This window comes from Mustela erminea, chromosome 2 (genome assembly GCF_009829155.1).
Source record: "Mustela erminea isolate mMusErm1 chromosome 2, mMusErm1.Pri, whole genome shotgun sequence".
NCBI classification, from domain to species: domain Eukaryota; kingdom Metazoa; phylum Chordata; class Mammalia; order Carnivora; family Mustelidae; genus Mustela; species Mustela erminea.
The window spans coordinates 95,999,275-96,024,861 of NC_045615.1; the positions used below are offsets into that span (position 1 = coordinate 95,999,275).

Sequence of the window (25,587 nt, forward strand, 5' to 3'; positions counted from 1 at the left end):
TAATGCTTTTCGGTGTGTTTAAATATAGATCTTCATTAAAATAGCTTATGCAGAAATCAAAGGCAGTTGGATTAATGAGCTCCGGAACTCTCCTCTGACCACCTGGTACATATCATACAAGGACTCTGTGGGAATGCTGCTGCTTTTAAGGAAAACACTTGGGACGAATTAAAAAAAAAAAAAAATCAGTCAACTTGATCATCCAAAAGAAAATCCCAATTATGTTCTCCATCTAATTTTTACGTCATAGATTATGATCATTTGAAACTCATAGGTTTCAAAACATTAGTACCATTTCTAGAATTGCTGCTCTTCTCTTTGACCTCCTGTTGAGTTTGTAGGTGTTCAGAATGGTTTGATAACTATCTGGCTGAACTCCTGCGACCTGATGTCATCTCAGTCTGCTACTCCTCCGCCATCTTGACTCCTCCTAATTCATTAGTACTAAATCAGTATTTCAATGTAGCTATAGTGGGATCCACCTTACAACCCAATTTAATCCAGAAGCATTCCTTATTAAACACCTACTATGCATAGAATAAGAACACCTACTCTGTATCTTAAAATACCATATAATGGAATATGATTTAAAAATGAAAAAAAAAATATGGCTCAACATTTTATTATCATGCAAATTTATTGCACTAGTTACAAAAAAGACCAGATAATACGCTCTTAACTCAAAATTCTTAAAGTGTTGATAATGGGGAGATTTTATCATCTTCACATAATAGTAAGGCATGGTATTCATGCACCAAATACTGAACAATGGATCATAAATGATGAATGCTTGTGTCAATTTTTTAAAGTTTCTTCCCTACAGAAGAGATACAATTCTAACAATTCTGCACACTCATTCCAGCTATGGGAATGAGTCCATCATTTTCAGCTCTGGCTCTTTATTGATGCCAAGTTTTTCTTTATATAGAAGATATATTTCTGACCATACAATAGGCCTGTCAACTCAGATTACTATCTAATATCTATTATAAATTCTCTAAAGAGACCCCTGTGTGTATGCTTTTCATTTTTTTCACTGCTTTTGCCAAAACAATTGCTAAAAACATTGTGTGACAGATTCTGCCAAGAGAAAAATAGTGGAGATATTTTGGACCACATCATGGTCTTGGGATGACTTAATAAGAGTAAAGTTCTAAGCTGGTCCAAATATTGATACATTCCCCTTGAGAAAAATAGTGGAGATATTTTGGACCACATCATGGTCTTGGGATGACTTAATAAGAGTAAAGTTCTAAGCTGGTCCGAATATTGATACATTCCCCTTGAGGTTAACTCCCTATGGTGAGCACAGTTATGGAAAATAAAAGGCAGATCCCCCCCACCCCCACCAAATTGCAGCGCAACTCAAACGTCTATATTTTTCTCAGACGTTGTAGCAGGGCTTCTTTAACAAGGTAATCTGCTCAGCAATTGCCAAAGCCAAGTTGTTCCAACAATGAATTATCAAAATAAAGATGCCAAAGAAATGTTCAACAATGCCAACACATAGACAATACATAAAGTAAAACAACAAAGCATGGCTGTTAAAAGCAAACTAGGGCAGAAAAGATAAACCAGAGACATACCACAGGGAGGACTTTTTTTTTCCTTTTCCCTGTGCTTGTTTTAGGAATTTTATAAATTTAGATTCAGGGACAAAGGGTCATCAAAAAGCCAAATGCTTATTTTCTCTAATTGTCCTTAATATATTTCTCTAGAGGAAGCTCATCTGTGAACTTTCTTGCATTCAGGAGGTGGTAGAAGTCACGTATTTAAATGGATTCTGACTTTATTGGCTTTAAGTCTTACAAAAATCATTAGTTTAATGTCCTACAGATTGTTGTAGAGAATTCATTCTGTGGCTTTTAACTATGCAGTTGTTTAATAGTTTAATTATTCTGCTGAATGTACATACATTGCCTGTTTTCCAAATGCTACATTATACTTACTAAAGATATGTCTGTGTAATCCAATTAGATACTGACATTCCCTCATTTGTACTTGGAAATATCTTAGATTTATAGACATCTGAAATGTAGGTTGTCTCTTTTTAAGGTTGGATAAGAACTGAAAAACCTAAATAGAAGTCACTAAAACACTATCCTAAGCATGGTTATGGAAAAGAGATGGCAAGAAGACATGAGAAGAACTTGGAAAATATAGCAAAAAGAGATCTCTTTAAAAATAATAAAGATGGAGGGGCATCTGGGTGGCTCAGTAGGTTAAGCTTCTGCCTTTGCCTTGGGTCATGGTCTCAGGGTCCTGGGATCGAGCCCTGCAATGGGCTCTCTGCTCGGTGGGGAACCTGCTTCCGACTCTCTCTCTGCTTGCCTCTCTGCCTACTTGTGATCTCTGCCTGTCAAATAAATAAGTAAATAAAATCTTTAAAAATATATAAAGATGTGGTATATATACACAATGGAATACTATGCATCCATCAAAAGAAATGAAATCTTGCCATTTGCAACGATGTGGATGGAACTAGAGGGTATCATGCTTAGCAAAATAAGCCAATCGGAGAAAGACAACTATCATATGATCTCCCTGACATGAGGAAGTGGAGATGCAACGTGGGGGTTTGGGGGGTAGGAGAAGAATAAATGAAACAAGATGGGATTGGGAGGGAGACAAACCATAAGTGACTCTTTTTTTTATAATTTATTTTTTATTTTCAGCATAACAGTATTCATTATTTTTGCACCCCACCCAGTGCTCCATGCAATCCGTGCCCTCTATAATACCCACCACTTGGTACCCCAACCTCCCACCCCCCCGCCACTTCAAACCCCTCAGATTGCTTTTCAGAGTCCATAGTCTTTCATGGTTCACCTCCCCTTCCAATTTCCCCCAACTCCTTTCTCCTCTCTAACTCCCCATGTCCTCCATGCTATTTGTTATGCTCCACAAATAAGTGAAACCATATGATAATTGACTCTCTCTGCTTGACTTATTTCACTCAGCATAATCTCTTTGAGTCCCGTCCATGTTGCTACAAAAGCTGCCCTTCAACGGACGAATGGATAAGGAAAATGTGGTCCATATACACTATGGAGTATTATGCCTCCATCAGAAAGGATGAATACCATAAGTGACTCTTAATCTCACAAAACAAACTGAGGGTTGCTGTGGGTAAGGGGGTTGCGAGAGGGGGGTGGGGTTATGGACATTGGGGAGGGTATGTGCTATGGTGAGTGCTGTGAAGTGTGTAAACCTGGCGATTCACAGACCTGTACCCCTGGGGATAAAAATATATTATATGTTTATAAAAAATTAAAAATATATATATACGGAAGGAAAAAAGAGATAAAATCAATTGTTAAAAAAAAATGAACCCCTGAAAATGGTTTAGTTACTTTTCTCTAGGTTTGTTATAAAATCTAAATTATGTTATTGTTTGTCTTGTTTTTTAAAGAAGAAAAGGAAAGAATAGACTAGAAAATAGGATATAAGCTGTATTGGACAAAGTACTGCTTTCCTAGTCTAGCCAAACCTATAAGTTCTTGGCCCTCCATCTTCAACTTAAGGCCCAGAATCAGAAAAAATGACTACAGATGTAAGAATAGGATATAAAGATAATATTTTGTGGGCATTTAGCCTCAAGTTGATGATAATTGGTGAGGTTAGTGTGTAGAATTTGGATTTTAGATTTTAGATGGTCAGGAAATGATTTGTGTCACTCTTTCCAGTTTGAATGATTTGCTCTTTTCATTCTAGTTCAGTGATTAAAGTAAAGGATACCACTAGTAAAGGTAGAAGGTGGCTCAAATTTCACACTGAGCAATCTGAAATGACCTATAATTCTCTGAATTCAAGTTGTTCCTCACCAGTTTCTTCTGTTCAAGGGATTCTCTGCATCTCAAAGGAACACCCCTCTTTGTTGGCTATAAGTAAACTCAGCTGTGCTAGCACCTCCTCCAGGAAGCCTTCCTTGGCTTCTACCCATCCCTCCCTATAGGTTTGTCTTCTTTGTCCTTCCCATCCCCATCTTCATCATGGTTGTTACCAGTTGTGCTACAACTGACTCATTATTCCACGTCAAGCATTAGAGTGTGAACTTTGTGAAGGCCAAGACTGTGCTGTTTTTCTTGTCCTCATTTTATCTCCTACACATAGCACAGTGCCCAGTAAATATAAACATTCCACAGACATAAGCTTAACCCTTGGAACTCAATGTTTCCCACCATTACTTTCACCAAAAAGAGAACAGTGAGAGCACCAACTGTGTGAGTTGAGAGGGGAAAATGCAAGAGTAGGAATAAAACTGAAAACCTCACTTTAAGGAAGCACAGGCATCGGAATGAAGAATGGAAAAAACTTGAGAAGTAGAAAGCTCTCCTCACATTTGTCCACAAAATGTTAGCTTTTTCACCATATCATCTTCTTGCCTTTATTTTTCTTCCAGTTTTACCTAAGATGCCTAAGATGGGCCGTGGAGGAGGTAGTGGACTTACTACAGGAAGATAGCTGAAACATTTAAAGGTGTATAAGAGATGAATCCATTGATTATTAGATAATGAAATTCACTCTTCTACTGAAGCTATTTAACACTCTAAATATATTAGTACTCCATAATGAAAATGTATGGAAATTCCAAAAGAGCAAAGTTAATAGACGCTATCATATTTGTTAAAACAGCAAATGGCAGAGAAATCTAGTGAGTAAATAAAAAGGATCAAGGGCAGGTATTCAAAATGGCCCCAAATTTTATATAGCAGACACTTACAGATACAAGGGCAACATCTATTTAAATTAGTATGGGGAAAATACAACAGAAATATCTTTGCTTATATAAAATGACATCATCTAAAAATCAACAAGTTAGTAGATTTCATAGCTCATGAAGGAAAAGAAGGAAAGGGGGAAACAGGGAATTTGCTTTTTGGATGGAATTCATGAGAACTTAAAATGAGTAAAGAGGGACATTTTTAAAAGTATTTTATTTATTTATTTGACAGAGAAAGACACAGTGAGAGAAGGAACACAAACAGCAGGAGTGAGAGAGGGAGAAGCAGGCTTCCCGTGGAGCAGGGAGCCCTAGGCAGGGCTCAATCCCAGGACCCTGGGATCATGATCCGAGCAGAAGGCAGAATCTTAACACCTGAGCCACCCAGGAGTCCCAAGAGGGACATATTTTTAACAATCTCTTATTATGTTCTGCGTCACGCATGGCTTTGGATAGGGATGTTAGTGAGGAGAGTATTATCTCAATATTTAGGTACTGTGAAAGGCAGCTAAAATCTATGGTGTCATATGAGGCAGGAAACATTTTTTTTTTTAAATAATTTCTATACCCAATGTGGCGCTTGAACTCAAGACATCAAGACCAAGAGTCTCATGCTTTACTGATAAGAGGCAGAAAACATTTAAAAATGAGAAATTGATCAGGGTGCCTGGGTGTCTCAGTCACTAAGCGTCTGCCTTCGGCTCAGGTTATGATCCCAGCATCCTGGGATCAAGCAGAGTTAGGATCCCTGGTCAGAGGAGAGTCTACTTCTCCCTCTCCAGCTCCCCCTTGCTCTTGTTTTCCTCTCTCACTGCCTCTCCCTCAATAAATAAATAAAATCTTTTAAAAAATGAGAATTTGAAAGTAATTTATCTGAAGTATAAACTGAATTGATAAGATACACTTGCTATCAGTCTTTTGACAAGTATTTATTGAGTTCCTATTGTATTCTGGCCACGGAGATACAGAAATAAATACGCAATGTTCTTTCTTCTTAAATAGCATATAATCTAGCATCTTCTGCAAAGTAGTAGATGGCTTAACTCTAATTTGAGAAAAAGAATCAAAAATATAGTGGCCTATTTTGAGAAAAAGTATGATTTGTCTGTGAAGCAAGAAATGCAAAATACCAATAAATTCTCCAAACAGGAAGGGGACTGCATGGATTTAGGACTGAGAGCGGGGCAGTCCCCTCATTTTTATTTTAGATTCCAACTTACTCGGTCACAGAAATCTCAGCTGTCAGATATACCCTCTGTGAATATGAAGGACAGTATGCCCGTTAAATTACGAAAGTGGTCTTCAAGGAATATAAAGGATAATTTCATGACTCAAGAAGTATGGAATTCAACCAAGAAAGAGGCTGTATCAGATCTAATGCTTGCTGACAGGGGAAAATTCACTCAAAATGGGAAGAAAGGAGGAAACGTTGTGATAGGGCCCATTAGCTCCTTAGATTTGGCATAGTAATGGAAGGGTCCATGGGCTGAAGTACTCTGCAGCATTATACTTTCACAAGGAAAACTGAGAGAACTCGGACTCCAGAGAGAATTATCTTCTTGACAGAATTTTGAAAAAGCATATTTCTGATCAGGCTTACTAAACAGAAATAACCTCTAAGAAAGACAACTGTAACAATGACAAAAAAATTAATATGTGACTCCCTCTGAAATGGATTAAAATGAGTACTTTTATGAAATGTTTCTAAAAAGAAGGTGAACAGGATAAGCTAAATTATGCTATATCGACTTCAAACACATAAGAGCCAGAAAAGAAAGTCAAAGGCTGTGCAGGTTACTGTGGTCATTTTAAAAGAATCGATGTCGACGGGTCTGACCCAGGTATTAGAGTCACACTGCTGGTTAGCAAATCCAGGCTTTGACACCAGTTCTTCTGACAGCCCGTCTGGTGTGTTTATATTAACGCCACAAGAGCCCATTTGTTATTGTTCTGGGGCAGCCAAGTTCCTCGGCTGATGTGACTTAGCAGGGCATGTGAGAGGCCTGACTGTACTTCCCTACTCCCCATCCCATCACCACCAAGCAGTTTTAAGTGTTCTCACTATCAGTTTGCTTAAATGAATAAGCAAATAATGAGAGATGGCAATCTACTGTTTTAGCAACTTTATGGTACGACTTACGTGGTCAGAGTCAAACTAAATAAGAACCTCGCATTTCTAATACTTACCATGTCTTCCAGCATGTCTAGTTTCAGACAATGTAAGTGCACCAGCAGGAAGGAATACATCTCCCTATTCAGCCAAGACTCTTACCTATCTTTCTTAAGGAATTGCAAGTTCTGCCCTCCTCCCACTCATCCTTACTCTCCCTCTGCCCTCCATTCCCCTGACTCCCAACATATAGGTTGGACTTGCAAGGCAAGCAGGGCATGAAAAGGGTGAGAACTTAGGGGGAAGAGCTTTTTTCTTGTTAGTCTTACAATAGATAAGTGAATTTCCTGAATAATAAATTAAGCCTCTAGAGATATAAATAGAATAGTGAAGAGCTGCTATGAGATATGACATTCTCTTCCATTCACTCATAAGTACTTCATAACTCACTTGAGGCTGGCAAGTTCCATATAACACATTAATACAAAGACTTGAAAAGAATGTCAGTAGCTCCCTTTGCCTACAGATTTAAAAAAAAAAAAAAAAAAGAAAGAAAAGAAAAAACCACACACGGGAATATAATAGATTAATTCCAAAGTTGCTGAGTTGAGATAGAAAACTAAATAGAATAAAAGACCAAGGTATGCACAGGCCAAACTCATACGTATTCTAAACCCACACAACGCACTTTCATATTTTGAAGAGAAACATTTCATACAGAGCACAGTTGTAGTTTAAACACATTTTTAAAAATCTAGCTTTATGACATTTGACTTGCATTTACTATTTATCTTTCCCTAATATAAGAAGGCTCAAAGAAAATACCTGTGGCAAATACCCAATGCTCCTCTGGGTTGTGTGGACTAAAGACAATATGCAATAGCATTAGAACTAAGTGGAGAATCACCACCCAACTGCCACCTCCATAAAAGCAGAAAGGCAGGAATCAATCGTCTTCCACTCTACTAAGTAAGTATAGTTTAATTACAGAACGCAGCTGTCTCCATCAGTTTCATGTCAGTTGTCTTTGTCATATTACAACTTATGAATCGGGAATAGTATCCTAGCAATCGGGAAGAGTTAGTACACTTCTAAGACTCATGCCTTACGGATTTTATGGCATGGGTATGAGGAGGTGCAGATTTATTTTTTATTATGTTTCTTCTGTCTCTTCTTCCTTAAGTAATATATTTTCTTCCTTAGAAAGCCGTTTTTCTCTACGAAGTTTATATTAAACTAATCAGTATTTTAAAATGGCATGGGGGCTTAAGTGGGTAGGAGAAGAATAAATGAAACAAGATGGGATTGGGAGGGAGACAAACCATAAGTGACTCTTAATCTCACAAAACAAACTGAGGGTTGCTGGGGGGAGGGGGTTTGGGAGAAGGGGGTGGGATTATGGACATTGGGGAGGGTATGTGCTTTGGTGAGTGCTGTGAAGTGTGTAAACCTGGTGATTCACAGACCTGTACCCCTGGGGATAAAAATATATGTTTATAAAAAATAAAAAATTAATTTAAATTTAAAAAAAAATAAAATGGCATTTCTTTGTGCATAAAAATTACAAGATTCAGATGAGTGAATTATTAAAAAGTTATCTTATAATTATAGTGTAGATGATTGTGGTGAAAACCCTATTCATTCAAACGTATTTAACATGAATTTAATATGTCCCACGTTCAATTTTATTTCTCGAAATTGGCATTTAGTAAATTCAGTAGGTTATCTGGATACCTTAAAGGATTAAAGTTTTGGTCAATTTTTAGATGTTAAACTAAATGTGAGGAGGACCATTTGAGGATATATTAGCTATTTTAACCAGCTTGAAAACTTATCAAGTACTTTTAGGATCCATGGCTGTCTGGGTAGACCCATCACTGTTCATCGCACATCCCTCTCAATATTACGTCCTAAATGAAATGAAATTAAAAATGTCATTTGCTCACAGGTTAAGGAGCTGCTCCTCTTTGGTATAATCCCTCATTCCATGTAAGTATAATTCATGATTTTTTGCTGTTGTTACATTTTATTTTGCATTCTGTATAATCATAGTTGAAGAGTTGCCTTCCTTTTATCCATTCCTTAATATAAGAGATTGTTGCCAATGAAAAACTGCTAATAATTTAGCAGGTATCTATTACTAAGCCTTTGAAATTCCATATCATTCACTAAGGTGATTATTATTCCAGCTTTGCTATTGTGTAAACATATGACATGACAGTGTTAGGAAAATATTCAGGCTTATTCTGCTGTTGCACCAACTTTAATTAATGTTTTTTGTTTTGTTTTTTTAGTAAAAGCATGGCCTAGTAATTAAGAGAAAAAGGCTTTGGGATCACAACTGAATTTAAATTCTGGACCTGATATTTGCCAGGTAGGTGACCTTGACCAATTTCCTCATTTGTAAAAGGAGGATAAGGACAGTGCCTTTTTCACAGCACAGGTCAGAAGGCAAGCCAAGACACAGAAGGCATTTAGCCTGCTGACTGCACTAGTCGTTGTTTACGCTTAGTATTAATGGTAACATAATTTACATTTTCATTAAAAAGTAGATCCATAATTTACATACACATATTATCACATTTTTAACTGTACTATAAGTTTCAGTTTTATTCACAAAGTTATCATTTAACACATGGTTTAGTGCCTTGTTGAAATTCAAATATATTACTGCAAGCAACACATTCTATACATACACTCCCAGGAATGTATAAACGCGCATATGAATTTTTCCTACTGAATCCATACATCTACTGTTTTAACAACTCTGTTTTGAATTCTATAATTAGAAAGTCAACCTTTCTAATTGTTGGAGCCTGGGTGGTTCCGGGCCCTGAGCAGGGAGTGTGCTGCTCCCTCTCCCCTTAACTCCTTCCTCCTCCCTCTGGATCATGCTCCCTCTCTCCCTTTCTCTCTCTCAAACAAATAAATAAAAGTCCAACTAAATAAGAGCTTCATATTTCTAATGCTTACTGTCCTCTAATGTGTCTTGTTTCAGATAATACAAAATCCAGAGCTAAAAGGAATTTTTTTTTGCCAAATAGCCAAAGTATTTTTATATCTTTCTTATGGGATTCTCATGTTGAATAAGGGACAGACAGGCTAGGTAGGGGGAGAGGGGTAGGGGGCCATGAGAAGGAGATATAACCAGGCTCACAGAAATCCCAGATTTGGAGAAATAGACATGATATTTACAAGAACACCTTATTTGTTCTCATGATAGTTACAAGTCCAACCTGTTCATTCTAAATATAGACCTGGTATTCAATAATCCACCATGATATTGACAAGAAATTTACCAAGTTCCATGGTCAGTTTCCTATAAAAGATGGACCATGAAAGCCCTCAATGGCAACTCATTGAGGAGTTGCCTCACTCACTTTGGAGAGCTCTTTTCTTTCTTTTCTGTTGTCACCTTCACTTTAACTTTCACTTCAGTCTTTCTTGTGTCCCAGATTCAGTCTTCCTCTCCATGAGCAAGAACCCAGGAACAATGTCTATCCCTACTCCACTGGTGATGATGTTTCTAGTGATTACCAGTTCATTTGCTTGGTGTCCACAAATGATTCTGTGAGGATGCTGCCCAAGTTTAACACTGAGTTCACAGAAATTAAAACTTACCTTCATATGAAACTAACGTAAGTTTCCTAAACTGAGATACATACCTGCATTCAAAAAAGGTAAGTTATCTTTTCCGTTCACACTTTCTGGGGCTGTACATTCACATACCAGTGTACACTAGGGAAGAATAAAAGAAAAAAAAACACATATGAAAATAATTAAATTAAGAAATGAAATTCTTCCATCTTGTTTGCAAAATATGAGGCTATGCACATGGTTTCAAAAAGTTTTGAATGACATTTTTGTAACACTATTTTCAGCTTTATCTTTATTATGAAACTTGTTTAACTTGTGATTATTTAAACATCTATATGATTGTGTTGCATAATTATAGATTACATCTTGGTTATCGTTAAAAACTACTTAGAAAGGAAAGCAAAAAATGGACAAGGATTATCCCCATCATGCTAGAAATCTGTTCTTAGTGCAGCAAATCACATTGATAAACTGAATGGTTTTACATTTCTGTCACCTGGGATAGTTTTGGATCAATAAAAAGCAAATTATTTTCTAGATTTTTAAGTAAAAGCTTTAAATAAAAGATAAAATATGTTGTACCATAAAATTACATAAGGCAAAAGATGATTTTCATCTGTGGCTAAAACAATGCACACACTTGTTCATAAACTGTAAGAAACTTTATAAATAAATTGATCTCTGATTTATAAATTGCTGACTTATAAATAAATAATTTGTAAATAAGCTGATCCAAAGATCATGAATCTAGAATCTATGATTAATAGATTATGCCATGAGCTCTTACAGAACCAACACTGCTCTGGACACAGATAAGAAACACAGAAGAGCACATTGCAATGGTCCTGGGGAGTGAAGCAGAAATGGGTAACAATATGCCAGACAACGCAGCACTAAGTGATGGACTCTCCTTAACTTCCTCTGAAACTGTAATTAACAGAGGAAGCACCTCTTCTGGCCCCAGGAAGCTGACAAAAGACTTACTCTCACACAGACAGATACCAGCAGGACTGACATTTGTTTTTTCATGAGTTTCCTTCTATCTCTAGCCAAAAAAAGGGTGTGTGTGTGGTAGTTTGAGTAGAGAGGAGAGTGAATTTTTAGACTAAATATATCAGACCTAAACAAACAAATGGAAATAAAAGCAAAACCCATAACTCAGAAACATCTTTGGTGAAGAGTTATGAGGGAAGCAGCCAAACCTCTGTAGCATGCATGGCTTTGCTCAAGAGACTCAAAAAGGCTCAGGTCACCCTCCCCAGCAGGGTGTATCAAGATTGCTTGGGTTATCTCTGAACTGTCTCCCTCCACTCTTTCTTCTCCAGGCACTGGCCCTCTTGGAGACTCATGGTCACTGAAGTCACTGTTAATGATGGAATGCTTAAAACTATCAAGCATTTTAAGAAGAAAGATAATTTAAAGCATTGATTTAAATATTACTTCTGTATTTGTATAGTCCACTACTTACTCCCCCATAATAAACATGCATCACATTTCTTTCTTTCTTTCTTTCTTTCTTTTTTTATTTATTTATTTATTTATTTTTTTATTTCCAGCATAACAGTATTCATTATTTTTGCACCACACCCCGTGCTCCATGCAATCCGTGCCCTCTATAATACCCACCACCTGGTACCCCAACCTCCCACCCCCCGTCCCTTCAAAACCCTCAGATTGTTTTTCAGAGTCCATAGTCTCTCATGGTTCACGGGCATCACATTTCTTGATAGGGAAAAATGTGCTTTCATAATTTCTTTCGTGCTTCTATTGAGGTTCGCTTTACTGAATGAATGAATAACTGCAAACAGCTTTTAGAATCTGATGTCCTTTAAATCATTTTCCTGACCAAACCAGAACTCAGAGGTGATCCTTTCTCTTACTCCACAGCTATTTGGAAAATGCACTTCCCAAATCACAGAGTGATGTGCAATGATGCTGGGGCATACTTAAAATTCTTTATTTCTCTTATTCCCAGTATTTCCTCTACTCTTTTCAGTCCATACAGGGATGTTAAAATAATCTTTCATAAACTTTATATTCATCATACCAGTGCTCTGCTCTACAATGTATGGTATTTATTTACTGGCCAATCAAATTCCGTATTCTCAGACTGGTGTTCAAATCCTTTCGTGATTTGTCCTTCATACCCTTCCGCATAATAACTAGGTATATAGCTTCGAGCCATCCTCCTTTCCAAACAGGATTATCATCTACAATATAATTTATAGAAATGGTTTATATTAAACCCTTTTAGTAAGGAAGTCCATAATTCATGGGGATCAGGCTATTATCTTGAGAAACTGCTTCTCTATGTGGAGGGAGCCCTCCTCTTCATAATCAAAGTCAACTTTCTGTTTCCTAACAGAGGTCTATATTATTTTACCAAAGGATATAGAAATAGAACTTTCATACATTGTATCTTCCATCTACACTAGAAGGCAGATATTTAGAATAATTTTAACCTAATATCATTCTTATTTTGCATCTTTATTGTATTTTAAAGCTTTACTATTACAATGCTCTTAAGATTTAAATCCATGGAACATAAGCAGAAAAATCCAATAAATATTTACTAAATTAATATTTTTATATTTGGACTCTAATTATTTTCTTCAGTTGTTTCCCAAGTGTACTGTCTGTGTCACTATTTAAATTGAGAGTTCTGAAGCCAAGAACCACAGTGCTTATTTCCTCAGCCTAGCTTATTTAATTTTTTTACAGTTGAACCTAGAATCATTTTTATACTGTGCTACATGCTACAGAGTATGCAAAGATTAAAATGACTTGGAATCATTAAACACAGGCTTAAGGAGGCCCGAGCTATGTATACTGTTTATTGCTGTCATTATGGTGGATATTTTCTGGGTTACGCACTTCTACTGTGTGTGCTCTCAGTGCAACAATTTTATATTTGTGACACTGAGCAGGAGTAACAAACACGACATGCTTTTTGTTCCCCCACAGCCCTCACTGCAAGCCTACTGATTTTGATGAGTGCTTTAAAAAGTGTCATTTGATGGTAAGTGTGACCATGAGGAAGACATATAAGATATATAAATTTCTTGGAGTTTAATGATGTTGACTATCAACTAACATACTTTGGGCTAGAAAATTAACCAAATTGTAAGGACGACAATGATCAGAAAGGACAAAGACCAGTACTTCTTGGCTCAGCACTTCTACATGTGCTAGTTTATTCCTCAAATTATGGTTGCCAAAGTTTGGCCTGGAGTCTTCAGGGGTCCCTGATAATGTTTGCCTTTGCACCTTCTGCAACATCTGGCACAAGGGGAAGACAAAAATCACTTTCATAATAATATGAAAGCACTATTCATCTGCTTCTCTCTCTCTTTTATAAGCTTATAGTGGAATTCCATAGAGGCCCTAATACACTGACAGCTAATGGTATGTGTGCTTGTGTACTCTTGTGCTTTAAACAATTCTTGTTTGAATTACTAATACGATAGATGTCCACAGGTATAACCTAAGTAAGCAAATTCTGTAATACAGTAAATATTAATAGGTAAAATCCACATAAATACCAATTTTAGCAGTGTAAAGTATGCAAATTGCTACACTTTGGTTATCTAATTCAGTCTCATAGTTTAAATACCATCCAAATACCAGCTGACTAGTCACAAATATGTAATTCTAGCTTGGACATCTCGTGAATTCCAGACTCAAGTCTCCAACTGCCTGGATATATGCATCCCTTTCAAATTTTAAAGTTAACATCTCAAAATCTCTGGTCCTTCTGCACCTGTTCCTTTGATTTTTCTTCATCACTACAGATGGTAAGTGTATTCTTTGGTTTTCTTTGGTACCTGGCGTCTGGCCACATTTCACTTTCTCTGATTCACTTCATCAACTCATCTTCATTTCTGCCTTGAATCTTTGCAATGAAGAGGCTCCATTCTTCTGTCCTTGCTTCTTTTCAGGCCATACTCAACACAAAAGCCAGGACAGTCCTCTTAAAACATGAATCAGATCATTTTACACCTGTAGTCAAAAACCCTCAACTGTCTTTTCACCTAGCTCAGAGTCTGGTGGTCCATAAGGGAGTATACAATCTGTCTTCCCTGCCTATGGACCTTATCCTCAACTCCTTCCATTGTCCTTTTCAGCCCCCAGTTCCAGTCATTAGAGACATGCTGCCACCTCAGGGTCTTTGCCCCTGCTGCTAACTCTACCTAGAATTCGTGTTCCTCTCAGATGCCCATTTCTTGCTCCCTTATTTCCTGCGTGTTTCAGTTCAGATATCACATCACCAGTGAGTCTATCCTTGAACACCCAGCATAAAATGGTCACAGCCCACACTCTCTAGTCCTTGTACCCTTATTTTTTTTTGATAGCATATAGTACCATCTGATCAACAATACATTACTTGCTTATTTTTTTATTGTTTAATTCCCTAGAAGGCAGCATCTGTGTCTAGTTGGTTCACTGCTGAACATCGAGAACCTGGTAGACTGCCTAGAACACAAAAGGCAGTATTGTTTGATAAATGAATGATGAATATTACATGTCTGCAAATATAAAATAAGTTAAGTTAGTTATATTATTTTCACTTCTGTATTTGGGAAAAATAAACCGATGGAACTTTTCAAGATGGTCCTTAGCTCCCCTAGGATTCTACCTTTTCCCTGACCACGGCTAATGAATATTCGATTAAACACCACTTCAAAATATGGGCGCTAAATGACCTGAGAAGAGCCACGAAATACTAGTCAGGTCAGGCTCGTAGTAAAAATAAGATGTATATTACTCTACTAATACCATCTCTTTCACCGTTATAAATACGTAAGGCTTTTCTTTCCTTCTGCAGAAATCACCACTAATTTGGTCATTGGTACAGTGCCATGTGCCACATTCAAATATAATAAAGACAGTAAACAAAAGGGGGACACAAGGCAGGAGCTGAATTCAGCCCCAGCAGAGCCTCAGTAGAGGATGTCTGTTAACAATCCCCCTCCCCTGACAAGAAGCCAAGTCCCCTCTGTGGCAGGGCAGAGCGGAGGGCAGTGGCCATCTCACTAGATCCTGTTGGCTGTTACTTACATTGGTTTTCCTACCTATCACCTGATTTGATCATTTTCCTTTTTCATTTTTCTTTCTGTAGCAGCATATTTTTTTCTTGACTCTTTAATTGAAAGGTTGTTTTTAAAAAAGTTTCTTCCTCTTTCCTTCATAATTCTGCACTCTTTCCTGCATCCTCTCTCTAGTTTTTATTTATGGACCAATTAGTTTGTACACAGCCTTATATGCAGCCAAATTTTATCCTTTCTCGGAGACAAATTTGGATTTTATTTCTTCCAGGTAAAATTGATGTCATTTACTCATTCACTCATTTTTCCTGTGCTAGGCTCTATCCTAGGCACCAGGGGAAGGGTAAAGGAGAGAACAAAATAGAAAAATACCTTTCTCTCATGGAATTTAATTCTAGTGGAGGAAATAGACAATAAATGAGATAAATAAATATATGTGAGATTGGACAATGGGAGGTACAAAATACAAAAATGATGTAGAGAAAGGAGATAGAATGTTTCCAGTAGGCATGACAATTTTGGATATAGGGCAGAGAAGGCAGAGTGAGAAGGTCACAGTTTGCAAAAAAAAGAAGACTAAGAGGAAGTGGGGGAATGAAGCACATATTAACCCCGGGGAAAATGCTAAAAAGGCAGATGGAAAAACAAAGTGAAAGACCTGAGTTGGAAATGCACCTGGAATGTTTAATAGACAGCCCAGAAACTAATGAGGCTCGATGGAAGTGAGCAAAGAACAGGAGAGGATGAAGAAAGTAATGGCGGCCGACACTCGCAGACTTTAAGTAGGTCCCCGAAAGGATTTAGGTTTATACTTTCAGGGAGTTGAGAAGCCACTGGAGGAATGAAATATTCCGTGTTACATTTTAATAAGTGCTCTGCTGAGAAGAGACTATGATGATGGGGGGTGTTGGGAAGGAGGAAGAAGGGACATTTAGGAGACCACCATAAACACGTATGTGACAGACAATGCTGTAAGAGGGAAGGGTTCAAACTGGGTTCTGGATATATTAAAAGTCAAAATCAACAGGATTTGCTGACATACTCACTATGCCTATGAGAGGAAGAAATGAGTCAAAGATAATTCCAAAATGTGAAAAAAAAAAATTGGATACCTAATGCAACATTTCACTTATTATATGAACTTTGTAAAATGTCCACATTACTGTTTCTCTTGTGAATTTTTCTTTCTCTAGCTATGTGATTTTAACACTTTGTCTTCTATCAGTATGTATGTCCAAGTCAAATAAAAGTTTGAGTGGGGCATCTGGGTGGCTCAGTCCCTTAAGCGTCCAACTGTTGGTTTCCGTTCAGGTCATGATCTCAGCATCGTGGGATCCAGCCTTGCATCAGGCTCTGTGCTCAGCAGGGGGCTTCCTTGAGATTTTTCTCTCTCTTCTGCTCTCCCCCACCCCAAACCACTTGCTTGCCTCTCTACCTTTCTCTCACTTTCTAAAACATAAATAAAATCTTAAAAAAAAAAAAAAAGTCTTGAACCAGTGTAGTATGGTGAATGACCTTCTGAACCATCTTTCTTGATGAGAACTGTATCATAACAATATGATTTAAGGAAACAAGTAAATTAATGTGAGAGAACAGAACTTGGCTTTTCATTTATATTTTATTCCAGGCTCTGGAGGTTTTATGAGATTAAAGATTCAAATATATTTACATCAGGGATATTGTTCGAAACTGGATTGTGTTCCTCAAAATTCATTCTGCTGAAGCCCCAACACCCAATGTGACTGGATTTGGAGACAGCCTTTATGGAGGGAATGAAAGATCAAGAAGATGATGAAAGTGGGGCTCTAATCCTATTGGGCTGATGTCCTTACAAAAAGAGGAAGATACACCAGAGCTCACTGGCTGTCTCTGTGCTCATGTGCCAAGGAAAGGCCATGTGAGGACACAGAAGGAAGTTTGCATGCCAGGAAGGGAGCCTTCACCAGGAACAAAGTCATCTGGTATATTGACCTGGTACTCCCTGGCCTCCAGAACTATGATAAAATACATTTTTGTTGTTTAAGCCATTCAGTCTGTGGTATTTTATTATTATGGAAGCCTAAGCTAATTAAAACAGGTACTATAATCTTCTACCTACTTCAATTTATGCCAGCAATGACATGTGTCACTCACCCACATGACTGGTGCTAACAGTTTCATTTCTTTCTCGTCCATTCATATAAACTCCAGAGAGTAGTGTTCTTTTACAAATAACCTCAATTTCAGTCCCTTTGTCTTGTCCTGTGTTTCAGTCATTCACTAATTTCAGGACTTCAGTCACCATTAGGAGATTGTGTTAATACACTTCATAGAGATTTTGATTAAGCAGATCTGCAAAGGAGTTTGCGTGTATCTATCAAACACTCCAGAAAATTCTGATAACCCTTTGTGAAACACCGAGATAAAGTTATTCCCACATAATTCTCCTAAATATTGTGCACAGTGGACCTTATTACATGTTCTTCATGAATTATGAAGATTCTGAAGGCTTGCCAACAGAGTTTATTATAACTTCATAAAAAATTCGCAAAAGGTCAATGTTTACTAAGAACCCAGACAGGACAGAACTAACACCAACAATGATTGATATGTTTATCATTTTAGTCAATTTATGACTCGTACATGGTACATGCTGACACTGCCACCTCCTATTTCTAGAACAGTTCAGTTAAGTCTTTTTAAGTTCACATTTCTAAGTCAGAAACATTATGTGGGGCTTTGATGGGGCATATTCCTGGGTGTCAAGTTCTCTGTTTATGAAAAGAGTCTGATTCAATTTGCACTGCCTCATAATAGCAACACAGTAAAGGAGTCAGGGGGTGAAAATAGAGACGTGACTAGTAATAGATTGGGAGCAGTCAGAATAGGCCTGTGTTGAAATGGGAAGTGTTTCTGCTACTGGTCTCCTGGCATTCTGCCACAGGTCTAGGCAGTCTTGTCTGTCTATTTTTGTACTCAGTCTGCCAATTGGCCTCCAAATCTTTCCTCCTTAATCTTGATGCAAGCATTCGTGCAGTGATGACTAATACCCATTTTATACAGAGCTCCAAAGGAAAGAGGGATCGAATGAAGGGGTCCCACAATTGGGGACTCAGAAGCACACATCCTAAGAGCCACCACTGGTGTTCTGAATATACAAACCTTGAGAGGGTCTGCTGCAAAACTCAGGACAGCCCTCCCTTTGTCAGGCAAACTGATTCGAACTTTGAGCCTCCCTGGAATATTCTCAGGAACCTCACTATGCTCTGAGGGAGAGCAGGGGAACAGAGAACAGTAAGGCTTGGGCCAGCAGACCAGACCTTAGCTTATTCTGGGGCAAGAACAATATTCTTTTGAAGGGCCATCTTAGATTTCTTTTGTAAAGTCAGTATTTGTTGTGTTAGAGAAACACCATTTCCCATGTAGATGTTTCCTCAGCACCCAAAATCAAATATGCTCCCAGATAAGGGCCACTAAGCCAGAAAGTAAGCCACTAAAGGCCTTATCATTAGAAAATACTCCTTTATGAAAAGGTAGGAATTACAGTGTATATACAAAATCTTTCCTGAAAAGATGCAGTTTTGAGTCCCTCCCCTGTGGCTCAGTAAAGTAGGCAATTGCATTCCTAAGACAGGAATTTAGGTTAATACTTATATCAAGTTTCTCTTTCTTAGAGAAAAGAAAGGAGAAGTCCTGGACACATATTGATATGCACTGGGACCTTTATGCTCAGCTTCAAGGAAGCCACTTCACCTCCAGCTGGTGTCGCCCCTCCTCCAAAGCTGTCCCCGCTGCTTGGCGCTATTTCTTACTTCTCTCTCTGCAGTTTCATAAGGTGCAGCATTGTTAAATCTGTGCTCCTGCCCATACAAATGAAATCTAAACTCAAATTGCATCTCTTTCTAAAGAGTTTTGAGAGTGGAGAAGCGGTGACTTTTGGCAACAGCCCTCCCAGAATCTTCTGTGCAGCTCACTGTAGGGTTAATTAGGGCAGAATGCAGCAGTGATCAATACTTTTGTTCCAGGTGAGAGGAGTCAGTGTCAACAGGGGAGGGGGGGGGGCAAAGAAGAGGTGTTTCTGAATGGCGCCTGGCTTTGCATAGTTCCTTGCAAATAGACCCTCTGGTTCAGCAGATGAAGCCTACTTAGGGCACTTCAGTTCCAGAGCTGATTTCTCATTTGGCTTTCGAATAATGACATTTCATAGTGCACAGGGTTGTTGATGATTCTGGCATCTGGCAAAACTGATCACTTCTAATTTAATGTGTGCATTGAGCTGACTGAGACCCTACCTTTTGTCCCTGCACATCTGTGGTGATGTGGTCGGCTTCCCCATCCTCAATCTCCCCCATCTTCACGACACTGACTTCTATGGTGCCAACAACTTTGCCACCATCTGAAGTTCTGCAACCAAAAATAAATGAAATGGAAAGGTAAGCATCTTCTCTCTCCTTAAAGTATGCTCAAACATGTTTGTTTTCTAAAACCACAAATATTGCTCTTTACCTTCATTAGTTTTAATGAAACAGATGTATTTTTAAAACATTCAAACGTGTTAATAGTGTTGTTGTTGTTGTTTTTAATTAAAAACAAAAACAAAAACCTGGTTAACCACGAGTTTATGAGGTAAGTGCATGGACTGTCAAAGCTACCTCAGGGCGGTGAAACCTCTTACAGGCTCCTGGAAGCAGGCACAGATATCATGCGTCGGTGTCCTGTTTGGCAACATCATATCCCCACAACAGCATAAACCGTGGAGCTACTCTACCAAGTGTATGGGATGTTGTGTACATCAGTTAAAGAAACCACAGCTGGGGAGCCTGGGGGGCTCAGTCTGTTAAGTGTCTGCTTGAGGCTCAGGTCATGATCCTAGGGGTCTGGGATAAAGCCCCACATTTGGCTCCCTGCTCAGTGGGGAGCCTGCTTCTACTTCTCCCATTGCCCCTGCTTGTGCACTCGCTCTCTCTATCAAGTAAGTAAAATCTAAAAAAAAAAAAAAAAAAGAAAAAGAAAAAGAAACTATAGTTGAATAAAATAGAAAAATAGAAAAAAATATAAACATCCCTATATTCCTTTCTGACTGGCCATCGGCCACAGAATCTGATTCTGTGCCTTTTCCCTAACGCCATTTTTATTCCTAAGACACTACGCAAAGGAGGTTCTCTCCCAGCAAACATAAGAAAAGTAATGTATATGCAGAGCAGAAGTTAACCAGAGATAATTTAGTACAACCCTTTACTTCATCAGATAAAGAATCAGAGACTCGGGGCGCCTGGGTGGCTCAGTGGGTTAAGCCGCTGCCTTCGGCTCAGGTCATGATCTCAGAGTCCTGGGATCGAGTCCTGCATCGGGCTCTCTGCTCAGCGGAGAGCCTGCTTCCCTCTCTCTCTCTCTGCCTGCCTCTCCATCTACTTGTGATTTCTCTCTGTCAAATAAATAAATAAAATCTTAAAAAAAAAAAAAAAAAAGAATCAGAGACTCAAAAGGATGGAAAGAATCAACTAAGGTAACCAAATGGCAAAATGGGAAATCCGAGTTTCTATCTTTTTCACATATATGGGTCATTGAAAAACTATTTAATGATGATGGTTATTTTATTATTAAGCTTTTCATCTTCATTATAATCGTCAACATATGAATTTTCTGGTGAACAATAATGAAATATAAAAATAAAATGAATAACCATTAAGATTCTCTATGTTCATTTCCTGGGCAAGAAAATATACAGAATAAATGGGGCCATCATAACATGGGAGAATTGTGAGACATACTGATATTTTCCCCTTGACTCTCATTTTGAAGATAGACAGCAAGCCACTCCATAGGTATGACATTTTGCCATAACTTCTTTCTTAGGCTAATTGATTAATATTAGAAATGTGATACTTATTTTTTTTCTTTTTCTCAAATTTATTTTTAATTGGGATACAAATGGTGTCTTTCTTACAACCAATTTCTTCTAAATGTCACTATTTTGTCATTCAAGATGTCAGAAAAGAGGATTAGGAAAATTTGTATCAAGTATTTTTCCAAAATGCTCATTAAAATAATGAATACGTTAGGTGAAAAGGAAACCAAATTATGTTATTAGATCATGGCAGGTTTTTCTCAAAATATAGAAAGCATAAATTAAAACACACCTTTTGAATTATGCTTTTAAGGAAACTGAAATAGGAAAATTCTGGTGACATATGCATACCTACTGTCATAATGTAATCAAATAAAAAACTGTTTACATAGAAAAAGAAAGTGATTTCTTGTTAAAATGAAGACTTCTTATTAAAATATGAAATATGATGCTTTTGATGACTTTCAAACCAATGGAAATCATCATATTGACTCGATTATTTGCAATTAATATAGAAACTTTAAATATTCATCACAAAGATGTGTATATAGATGACACTATATGATGTTGTAAAACACTGCATTAGCTCCAATTCTGGGGTAGCTTATTCATTATACCATTTTCCCACTGGAAAATGAAGTAATAACTTGTCATAAATCATGATGTGACTTAACTCTGTACAATTATTTAGTACCTAATAAATAAAGACTTTAATAAGCGCTCTCATTGGCACTACTAATAGCTTTTTCTAGAGGTTTGCAGTTTCTTTTTCCCCCAAGCAGATCATCAATAACAATTACGGGTATCTTTTCCTTCTTGTAGGAGTTGCTTAAAAATTTTTGCTTGAACAAATTGAGCTAGATTCATTTTTAGGAATGCAAACTTATGTATAACTTGCTAAATTTTTTCACTGAATTGAATCAAACAATGCCCTAATGATTTGAAACAGAAGGTAGGCTTTTCAGAGTCTCTCCAGGCCTCGGTTATAAACCAATACATGCCATGGTGGTTAAAAGTGTGCACTCGACTTATTTCACTCAGCATAATCTCTTCCAGTCCCGTCCATGTTGCTACAAAAGTTGGGTATTCATCCTTTCTGATGGAGGCAAAAAAAAAAAAAAAAAAAATAATAATAATAATAAAAATATAACAAAACAACAGCTATAATATAAGCCCAATATACATTGTGTGGGTATGTCCTCGAACACGTTAACTGTACTTAAATAAAACTATTTCTATTTAAAAAAAAAAAAAAAAAAAAGTGTGCACTCGAGAGTTTGGCCTCCCTGCTGGCTGCATGACCCTGGGCAAAGAACTTAACCCACATGGAACTTCATTTGTAAGGATTAAATTGTGGCATGATTGGTGTAAAGTGCTCAGTACTTTACTCATCACTCTTTCCAGCCCTCATCTTCATCCTAGTAGCAGAACAGTGCTAATAGTGCTAGTCACAGCAGCAGCATCAATAGACTCTCTATGTCATTAATTATAAGATATTTGATTTTAAAGATTTTATTTATTTATTTTTTTTATTTTGACAGAGAAACAGTAAAAGTAGGCAGAGTGGCAGGCAGAGGGAACGGGAGAAGCAGGCTCTCCACGGAGCAGGGAGCCCAATGCGGGACTCGATCCTAGAACCCTGGGATCATAATCTGAGCCAAAGGCAGCCGTTCAACTGAGTCATTCTCTCCAGAAATTTTATTAGAATATGCATCTAAGTCTATAGTAAAATATTATAGGATCTCAAGTTTCATTTCTTTTTTTTTTTTAAGATTTTATTTATTTATTTATTTTAAAGAGAAAATGAGAAAGAGAGCACAAGAGGGGGGAGGATCAGAGAGAGAAGCAGGCTCCCCACTGAGCAGGGAAGGGAGCCAGATGCGTGACTGGATCCTGGGACTCTGAGATCATGACTTGAGCTGAAGGCAGTCACTTAATCAACTGAGCCACCCAGCCGCCCCAAAAACTTCATTTCAAACAATGATTGCATGTTCATTAAAGATACAGAGACTTAGTAATAACAGATATTATGAAGCTTACATACCTAGCAGTGCAAACAATACAAGTTTGTATCAATTACAATGCGGCTGTATCTTTCAAAGTTTTAAGCAATGTACTATGGGAGGGAGCTTCTGAACTATAGCTCTGTCTAGTCCTGTTAAACCAATTATATGGGGGGCTCTTCGATGGCTCAGTTGTTGGGCATCGCCTTTGACTCGGATCATGATCCTGGGGTCCTGGGATCGAGCCCTGCGTCTGGCTTCCCGCTCTGCAGAATAATAATATTCTTATATAATAATTATAATAATGATAAAAAATCTTAATGAATCTTTAAAAACAAAACAAAACAAAACACAAGGATAACAACAAAAACACCACAATTATCTAGGGCCCCTGGGTGGCTCAATCCATTAAGCAGCGGCCTTCAGTCCTGTCCTCTTCATGGAATCCTAGGCTCAAGTCCCACACCAGGGAGCCTGATGTGCTGAGCAGGGAGTCTGCTTCTCTTTCTGCCCTTCGCCCTGCTTGTGCTCTCTCTCTCTCAAATAAATAAATAAAATCTTTTAAAAAATTATCTGAATATTTTAAAAATAATTTTAATGCCTTTGGGCAGAGCAGCAGGCAGAGGGAGAGGGAGAAGCTGCATTTTATCTTCATTTTGTCTTCTATAGGTTACCACTTATTCCCAGAGTGGAATCAAAACAAGGAGCTTGCTTAATCTAGTGATCCTAGAATGATTCTAATTTTTTTTTTTTCCCAAAACCATTTTGGATAGGGAGTTTTGGCTACCCTAAAACATGTCTCTTCATCTGAGATTTGTGGAGACAAAATGGGGAATCCAAGTTATAACTAAAGAGCTGAATCCAAGACACCCAAAAGCACGGTTCATCCCGGCAAGGGACTGGAACATAAAACATGGAAGCTGTTTTCTATTTATCCTGCAACAATTTAACACACACAAAGTACGGATATTCAACACTTCTTTTCAGTCAGGAAAGTCAAGTTTGAAATATGTATTTCATGTTTCCAAAGGCTGTTTCAAAGGTGATTTCCTACAAATTAAGAAAAAAAAAATCAGGGACACCTGGGTGGCTCAGTGGGTTAAGCCGCTGCCTTCGGCTCAGGTCATGATCTCAGGGTCCTGGGATCGAGTCCCACATCGAGCTCTCTGCTCAGCGGGGAGCCTGCTTCCCTCTCTCTCTCTCTCTGCCTGCCTCTGTCTACTTGTGATCTCTCTCTGTCAAATAAATAAATAAAATATTAAAAAAAATCATTCTTCAATGCTTAATTATGCTTTCAATGTATCACCCATCAAGGTTGGGGGGGTAGTAATAACAGCTTAACCATTAATCATCACTAATATTCTGAATTTAGTGGAAATCATCATATCTACATGAAAGATATGTGGAAGAGACACCTGGGCTAGGAATCAGGAAATCCAAGTACTACTTCCAGCTCAGCCACTAACTAGCTATGTGACCAAAGACGTAACACTTTAGATCTCTGATTTCAGTCTCCTTTGCTGGAAAATGAAGAGTTGGTCTCTAGCAGCTCTTATACAATATCAGCACTCATGTGCACTGCTCTCATTGCTCCTGTGCTTCCATCATCTGCTTCTATCACAGACGCCACAAGCCATCATGGACCGATACAGCCTCAGGAAAGAGCTCAGGTGTAGTCCAGCCTCCCCTCACTTCTCAGCTTCCCATCCTTCCTTCCCCACAAACAAACCAAACAAGCCAAAGGCATGCCGAACCGGGGACATGACTAACCACTTAGAGTCAAATAAAAGGGCTGGTTTTTCTTGTAATAGCCAATGGATACATATATACTTGACTACCATTATGACACAGCATCTTGGCATTTATACAAAGGTACAGATTTGACTGAACCCAGCCTCAAAAGTGATTTTACACACGTTCCTAGCCATTTATGTGGCAATAAGAATAGGCTGCAGTAATAAATAACCGTTTCAATCTACATGAACAACAGCAGCAAAAAACTGCCATTTCAGAACCTGACAGATCATTAGCACTGTTTAATGCAGAAAGCTGTAAGAGAAGTAAAACATGACTAGTTCACAGCTGATACAGTATTTCTTTCAATCACAACATCGAAGTTTCTAATTAAACTTGGGAAATACAGTAGTCCCCCTTATCCCTGGTTCTGCTTCTCAGTGTCACCTTCTGATTCTCAGTTACCTGTGCTCGACAGAAGAAGTTCTAACATATCACTGGAAAACAAACAGTTGCCTAACACTATGTCACAACACCTCTGTCATTCA

General features: G+C 37.9%; 1 protein-coding gene across 8 annotated transcripts in view; it reads right to left on the bottom strand.

The window, feature by feature from the left end:
* INPP4B (inositol polyphosphate-4-phosphatase type II B) overlaps positions 1-25,587 on the bottom strand; it is an 805,823-nt gene that overhangs the window by 194,036 nt on the left and 586,200 nt on the right. For all 8 annotated transcript variants that reach the window (XM_032333489.1, XM_032333488.1, XM_032333487.1 and 5 more), the window contains 2 exons: positions 19,747-19,858; positions 10,499-10,571 (listed from right to left, as the gene is read on the bottom strand). In XM_032333489.1, coding sequence (XP_032189380.1) covers positions 10,499-10,571; positions 19,747-19,858 — 185 coding nt within the window. The remainder of the gene's footprint in view (positions 1-10,498; positions 10,572-19,746; positions 19,859-25,587) is intronic.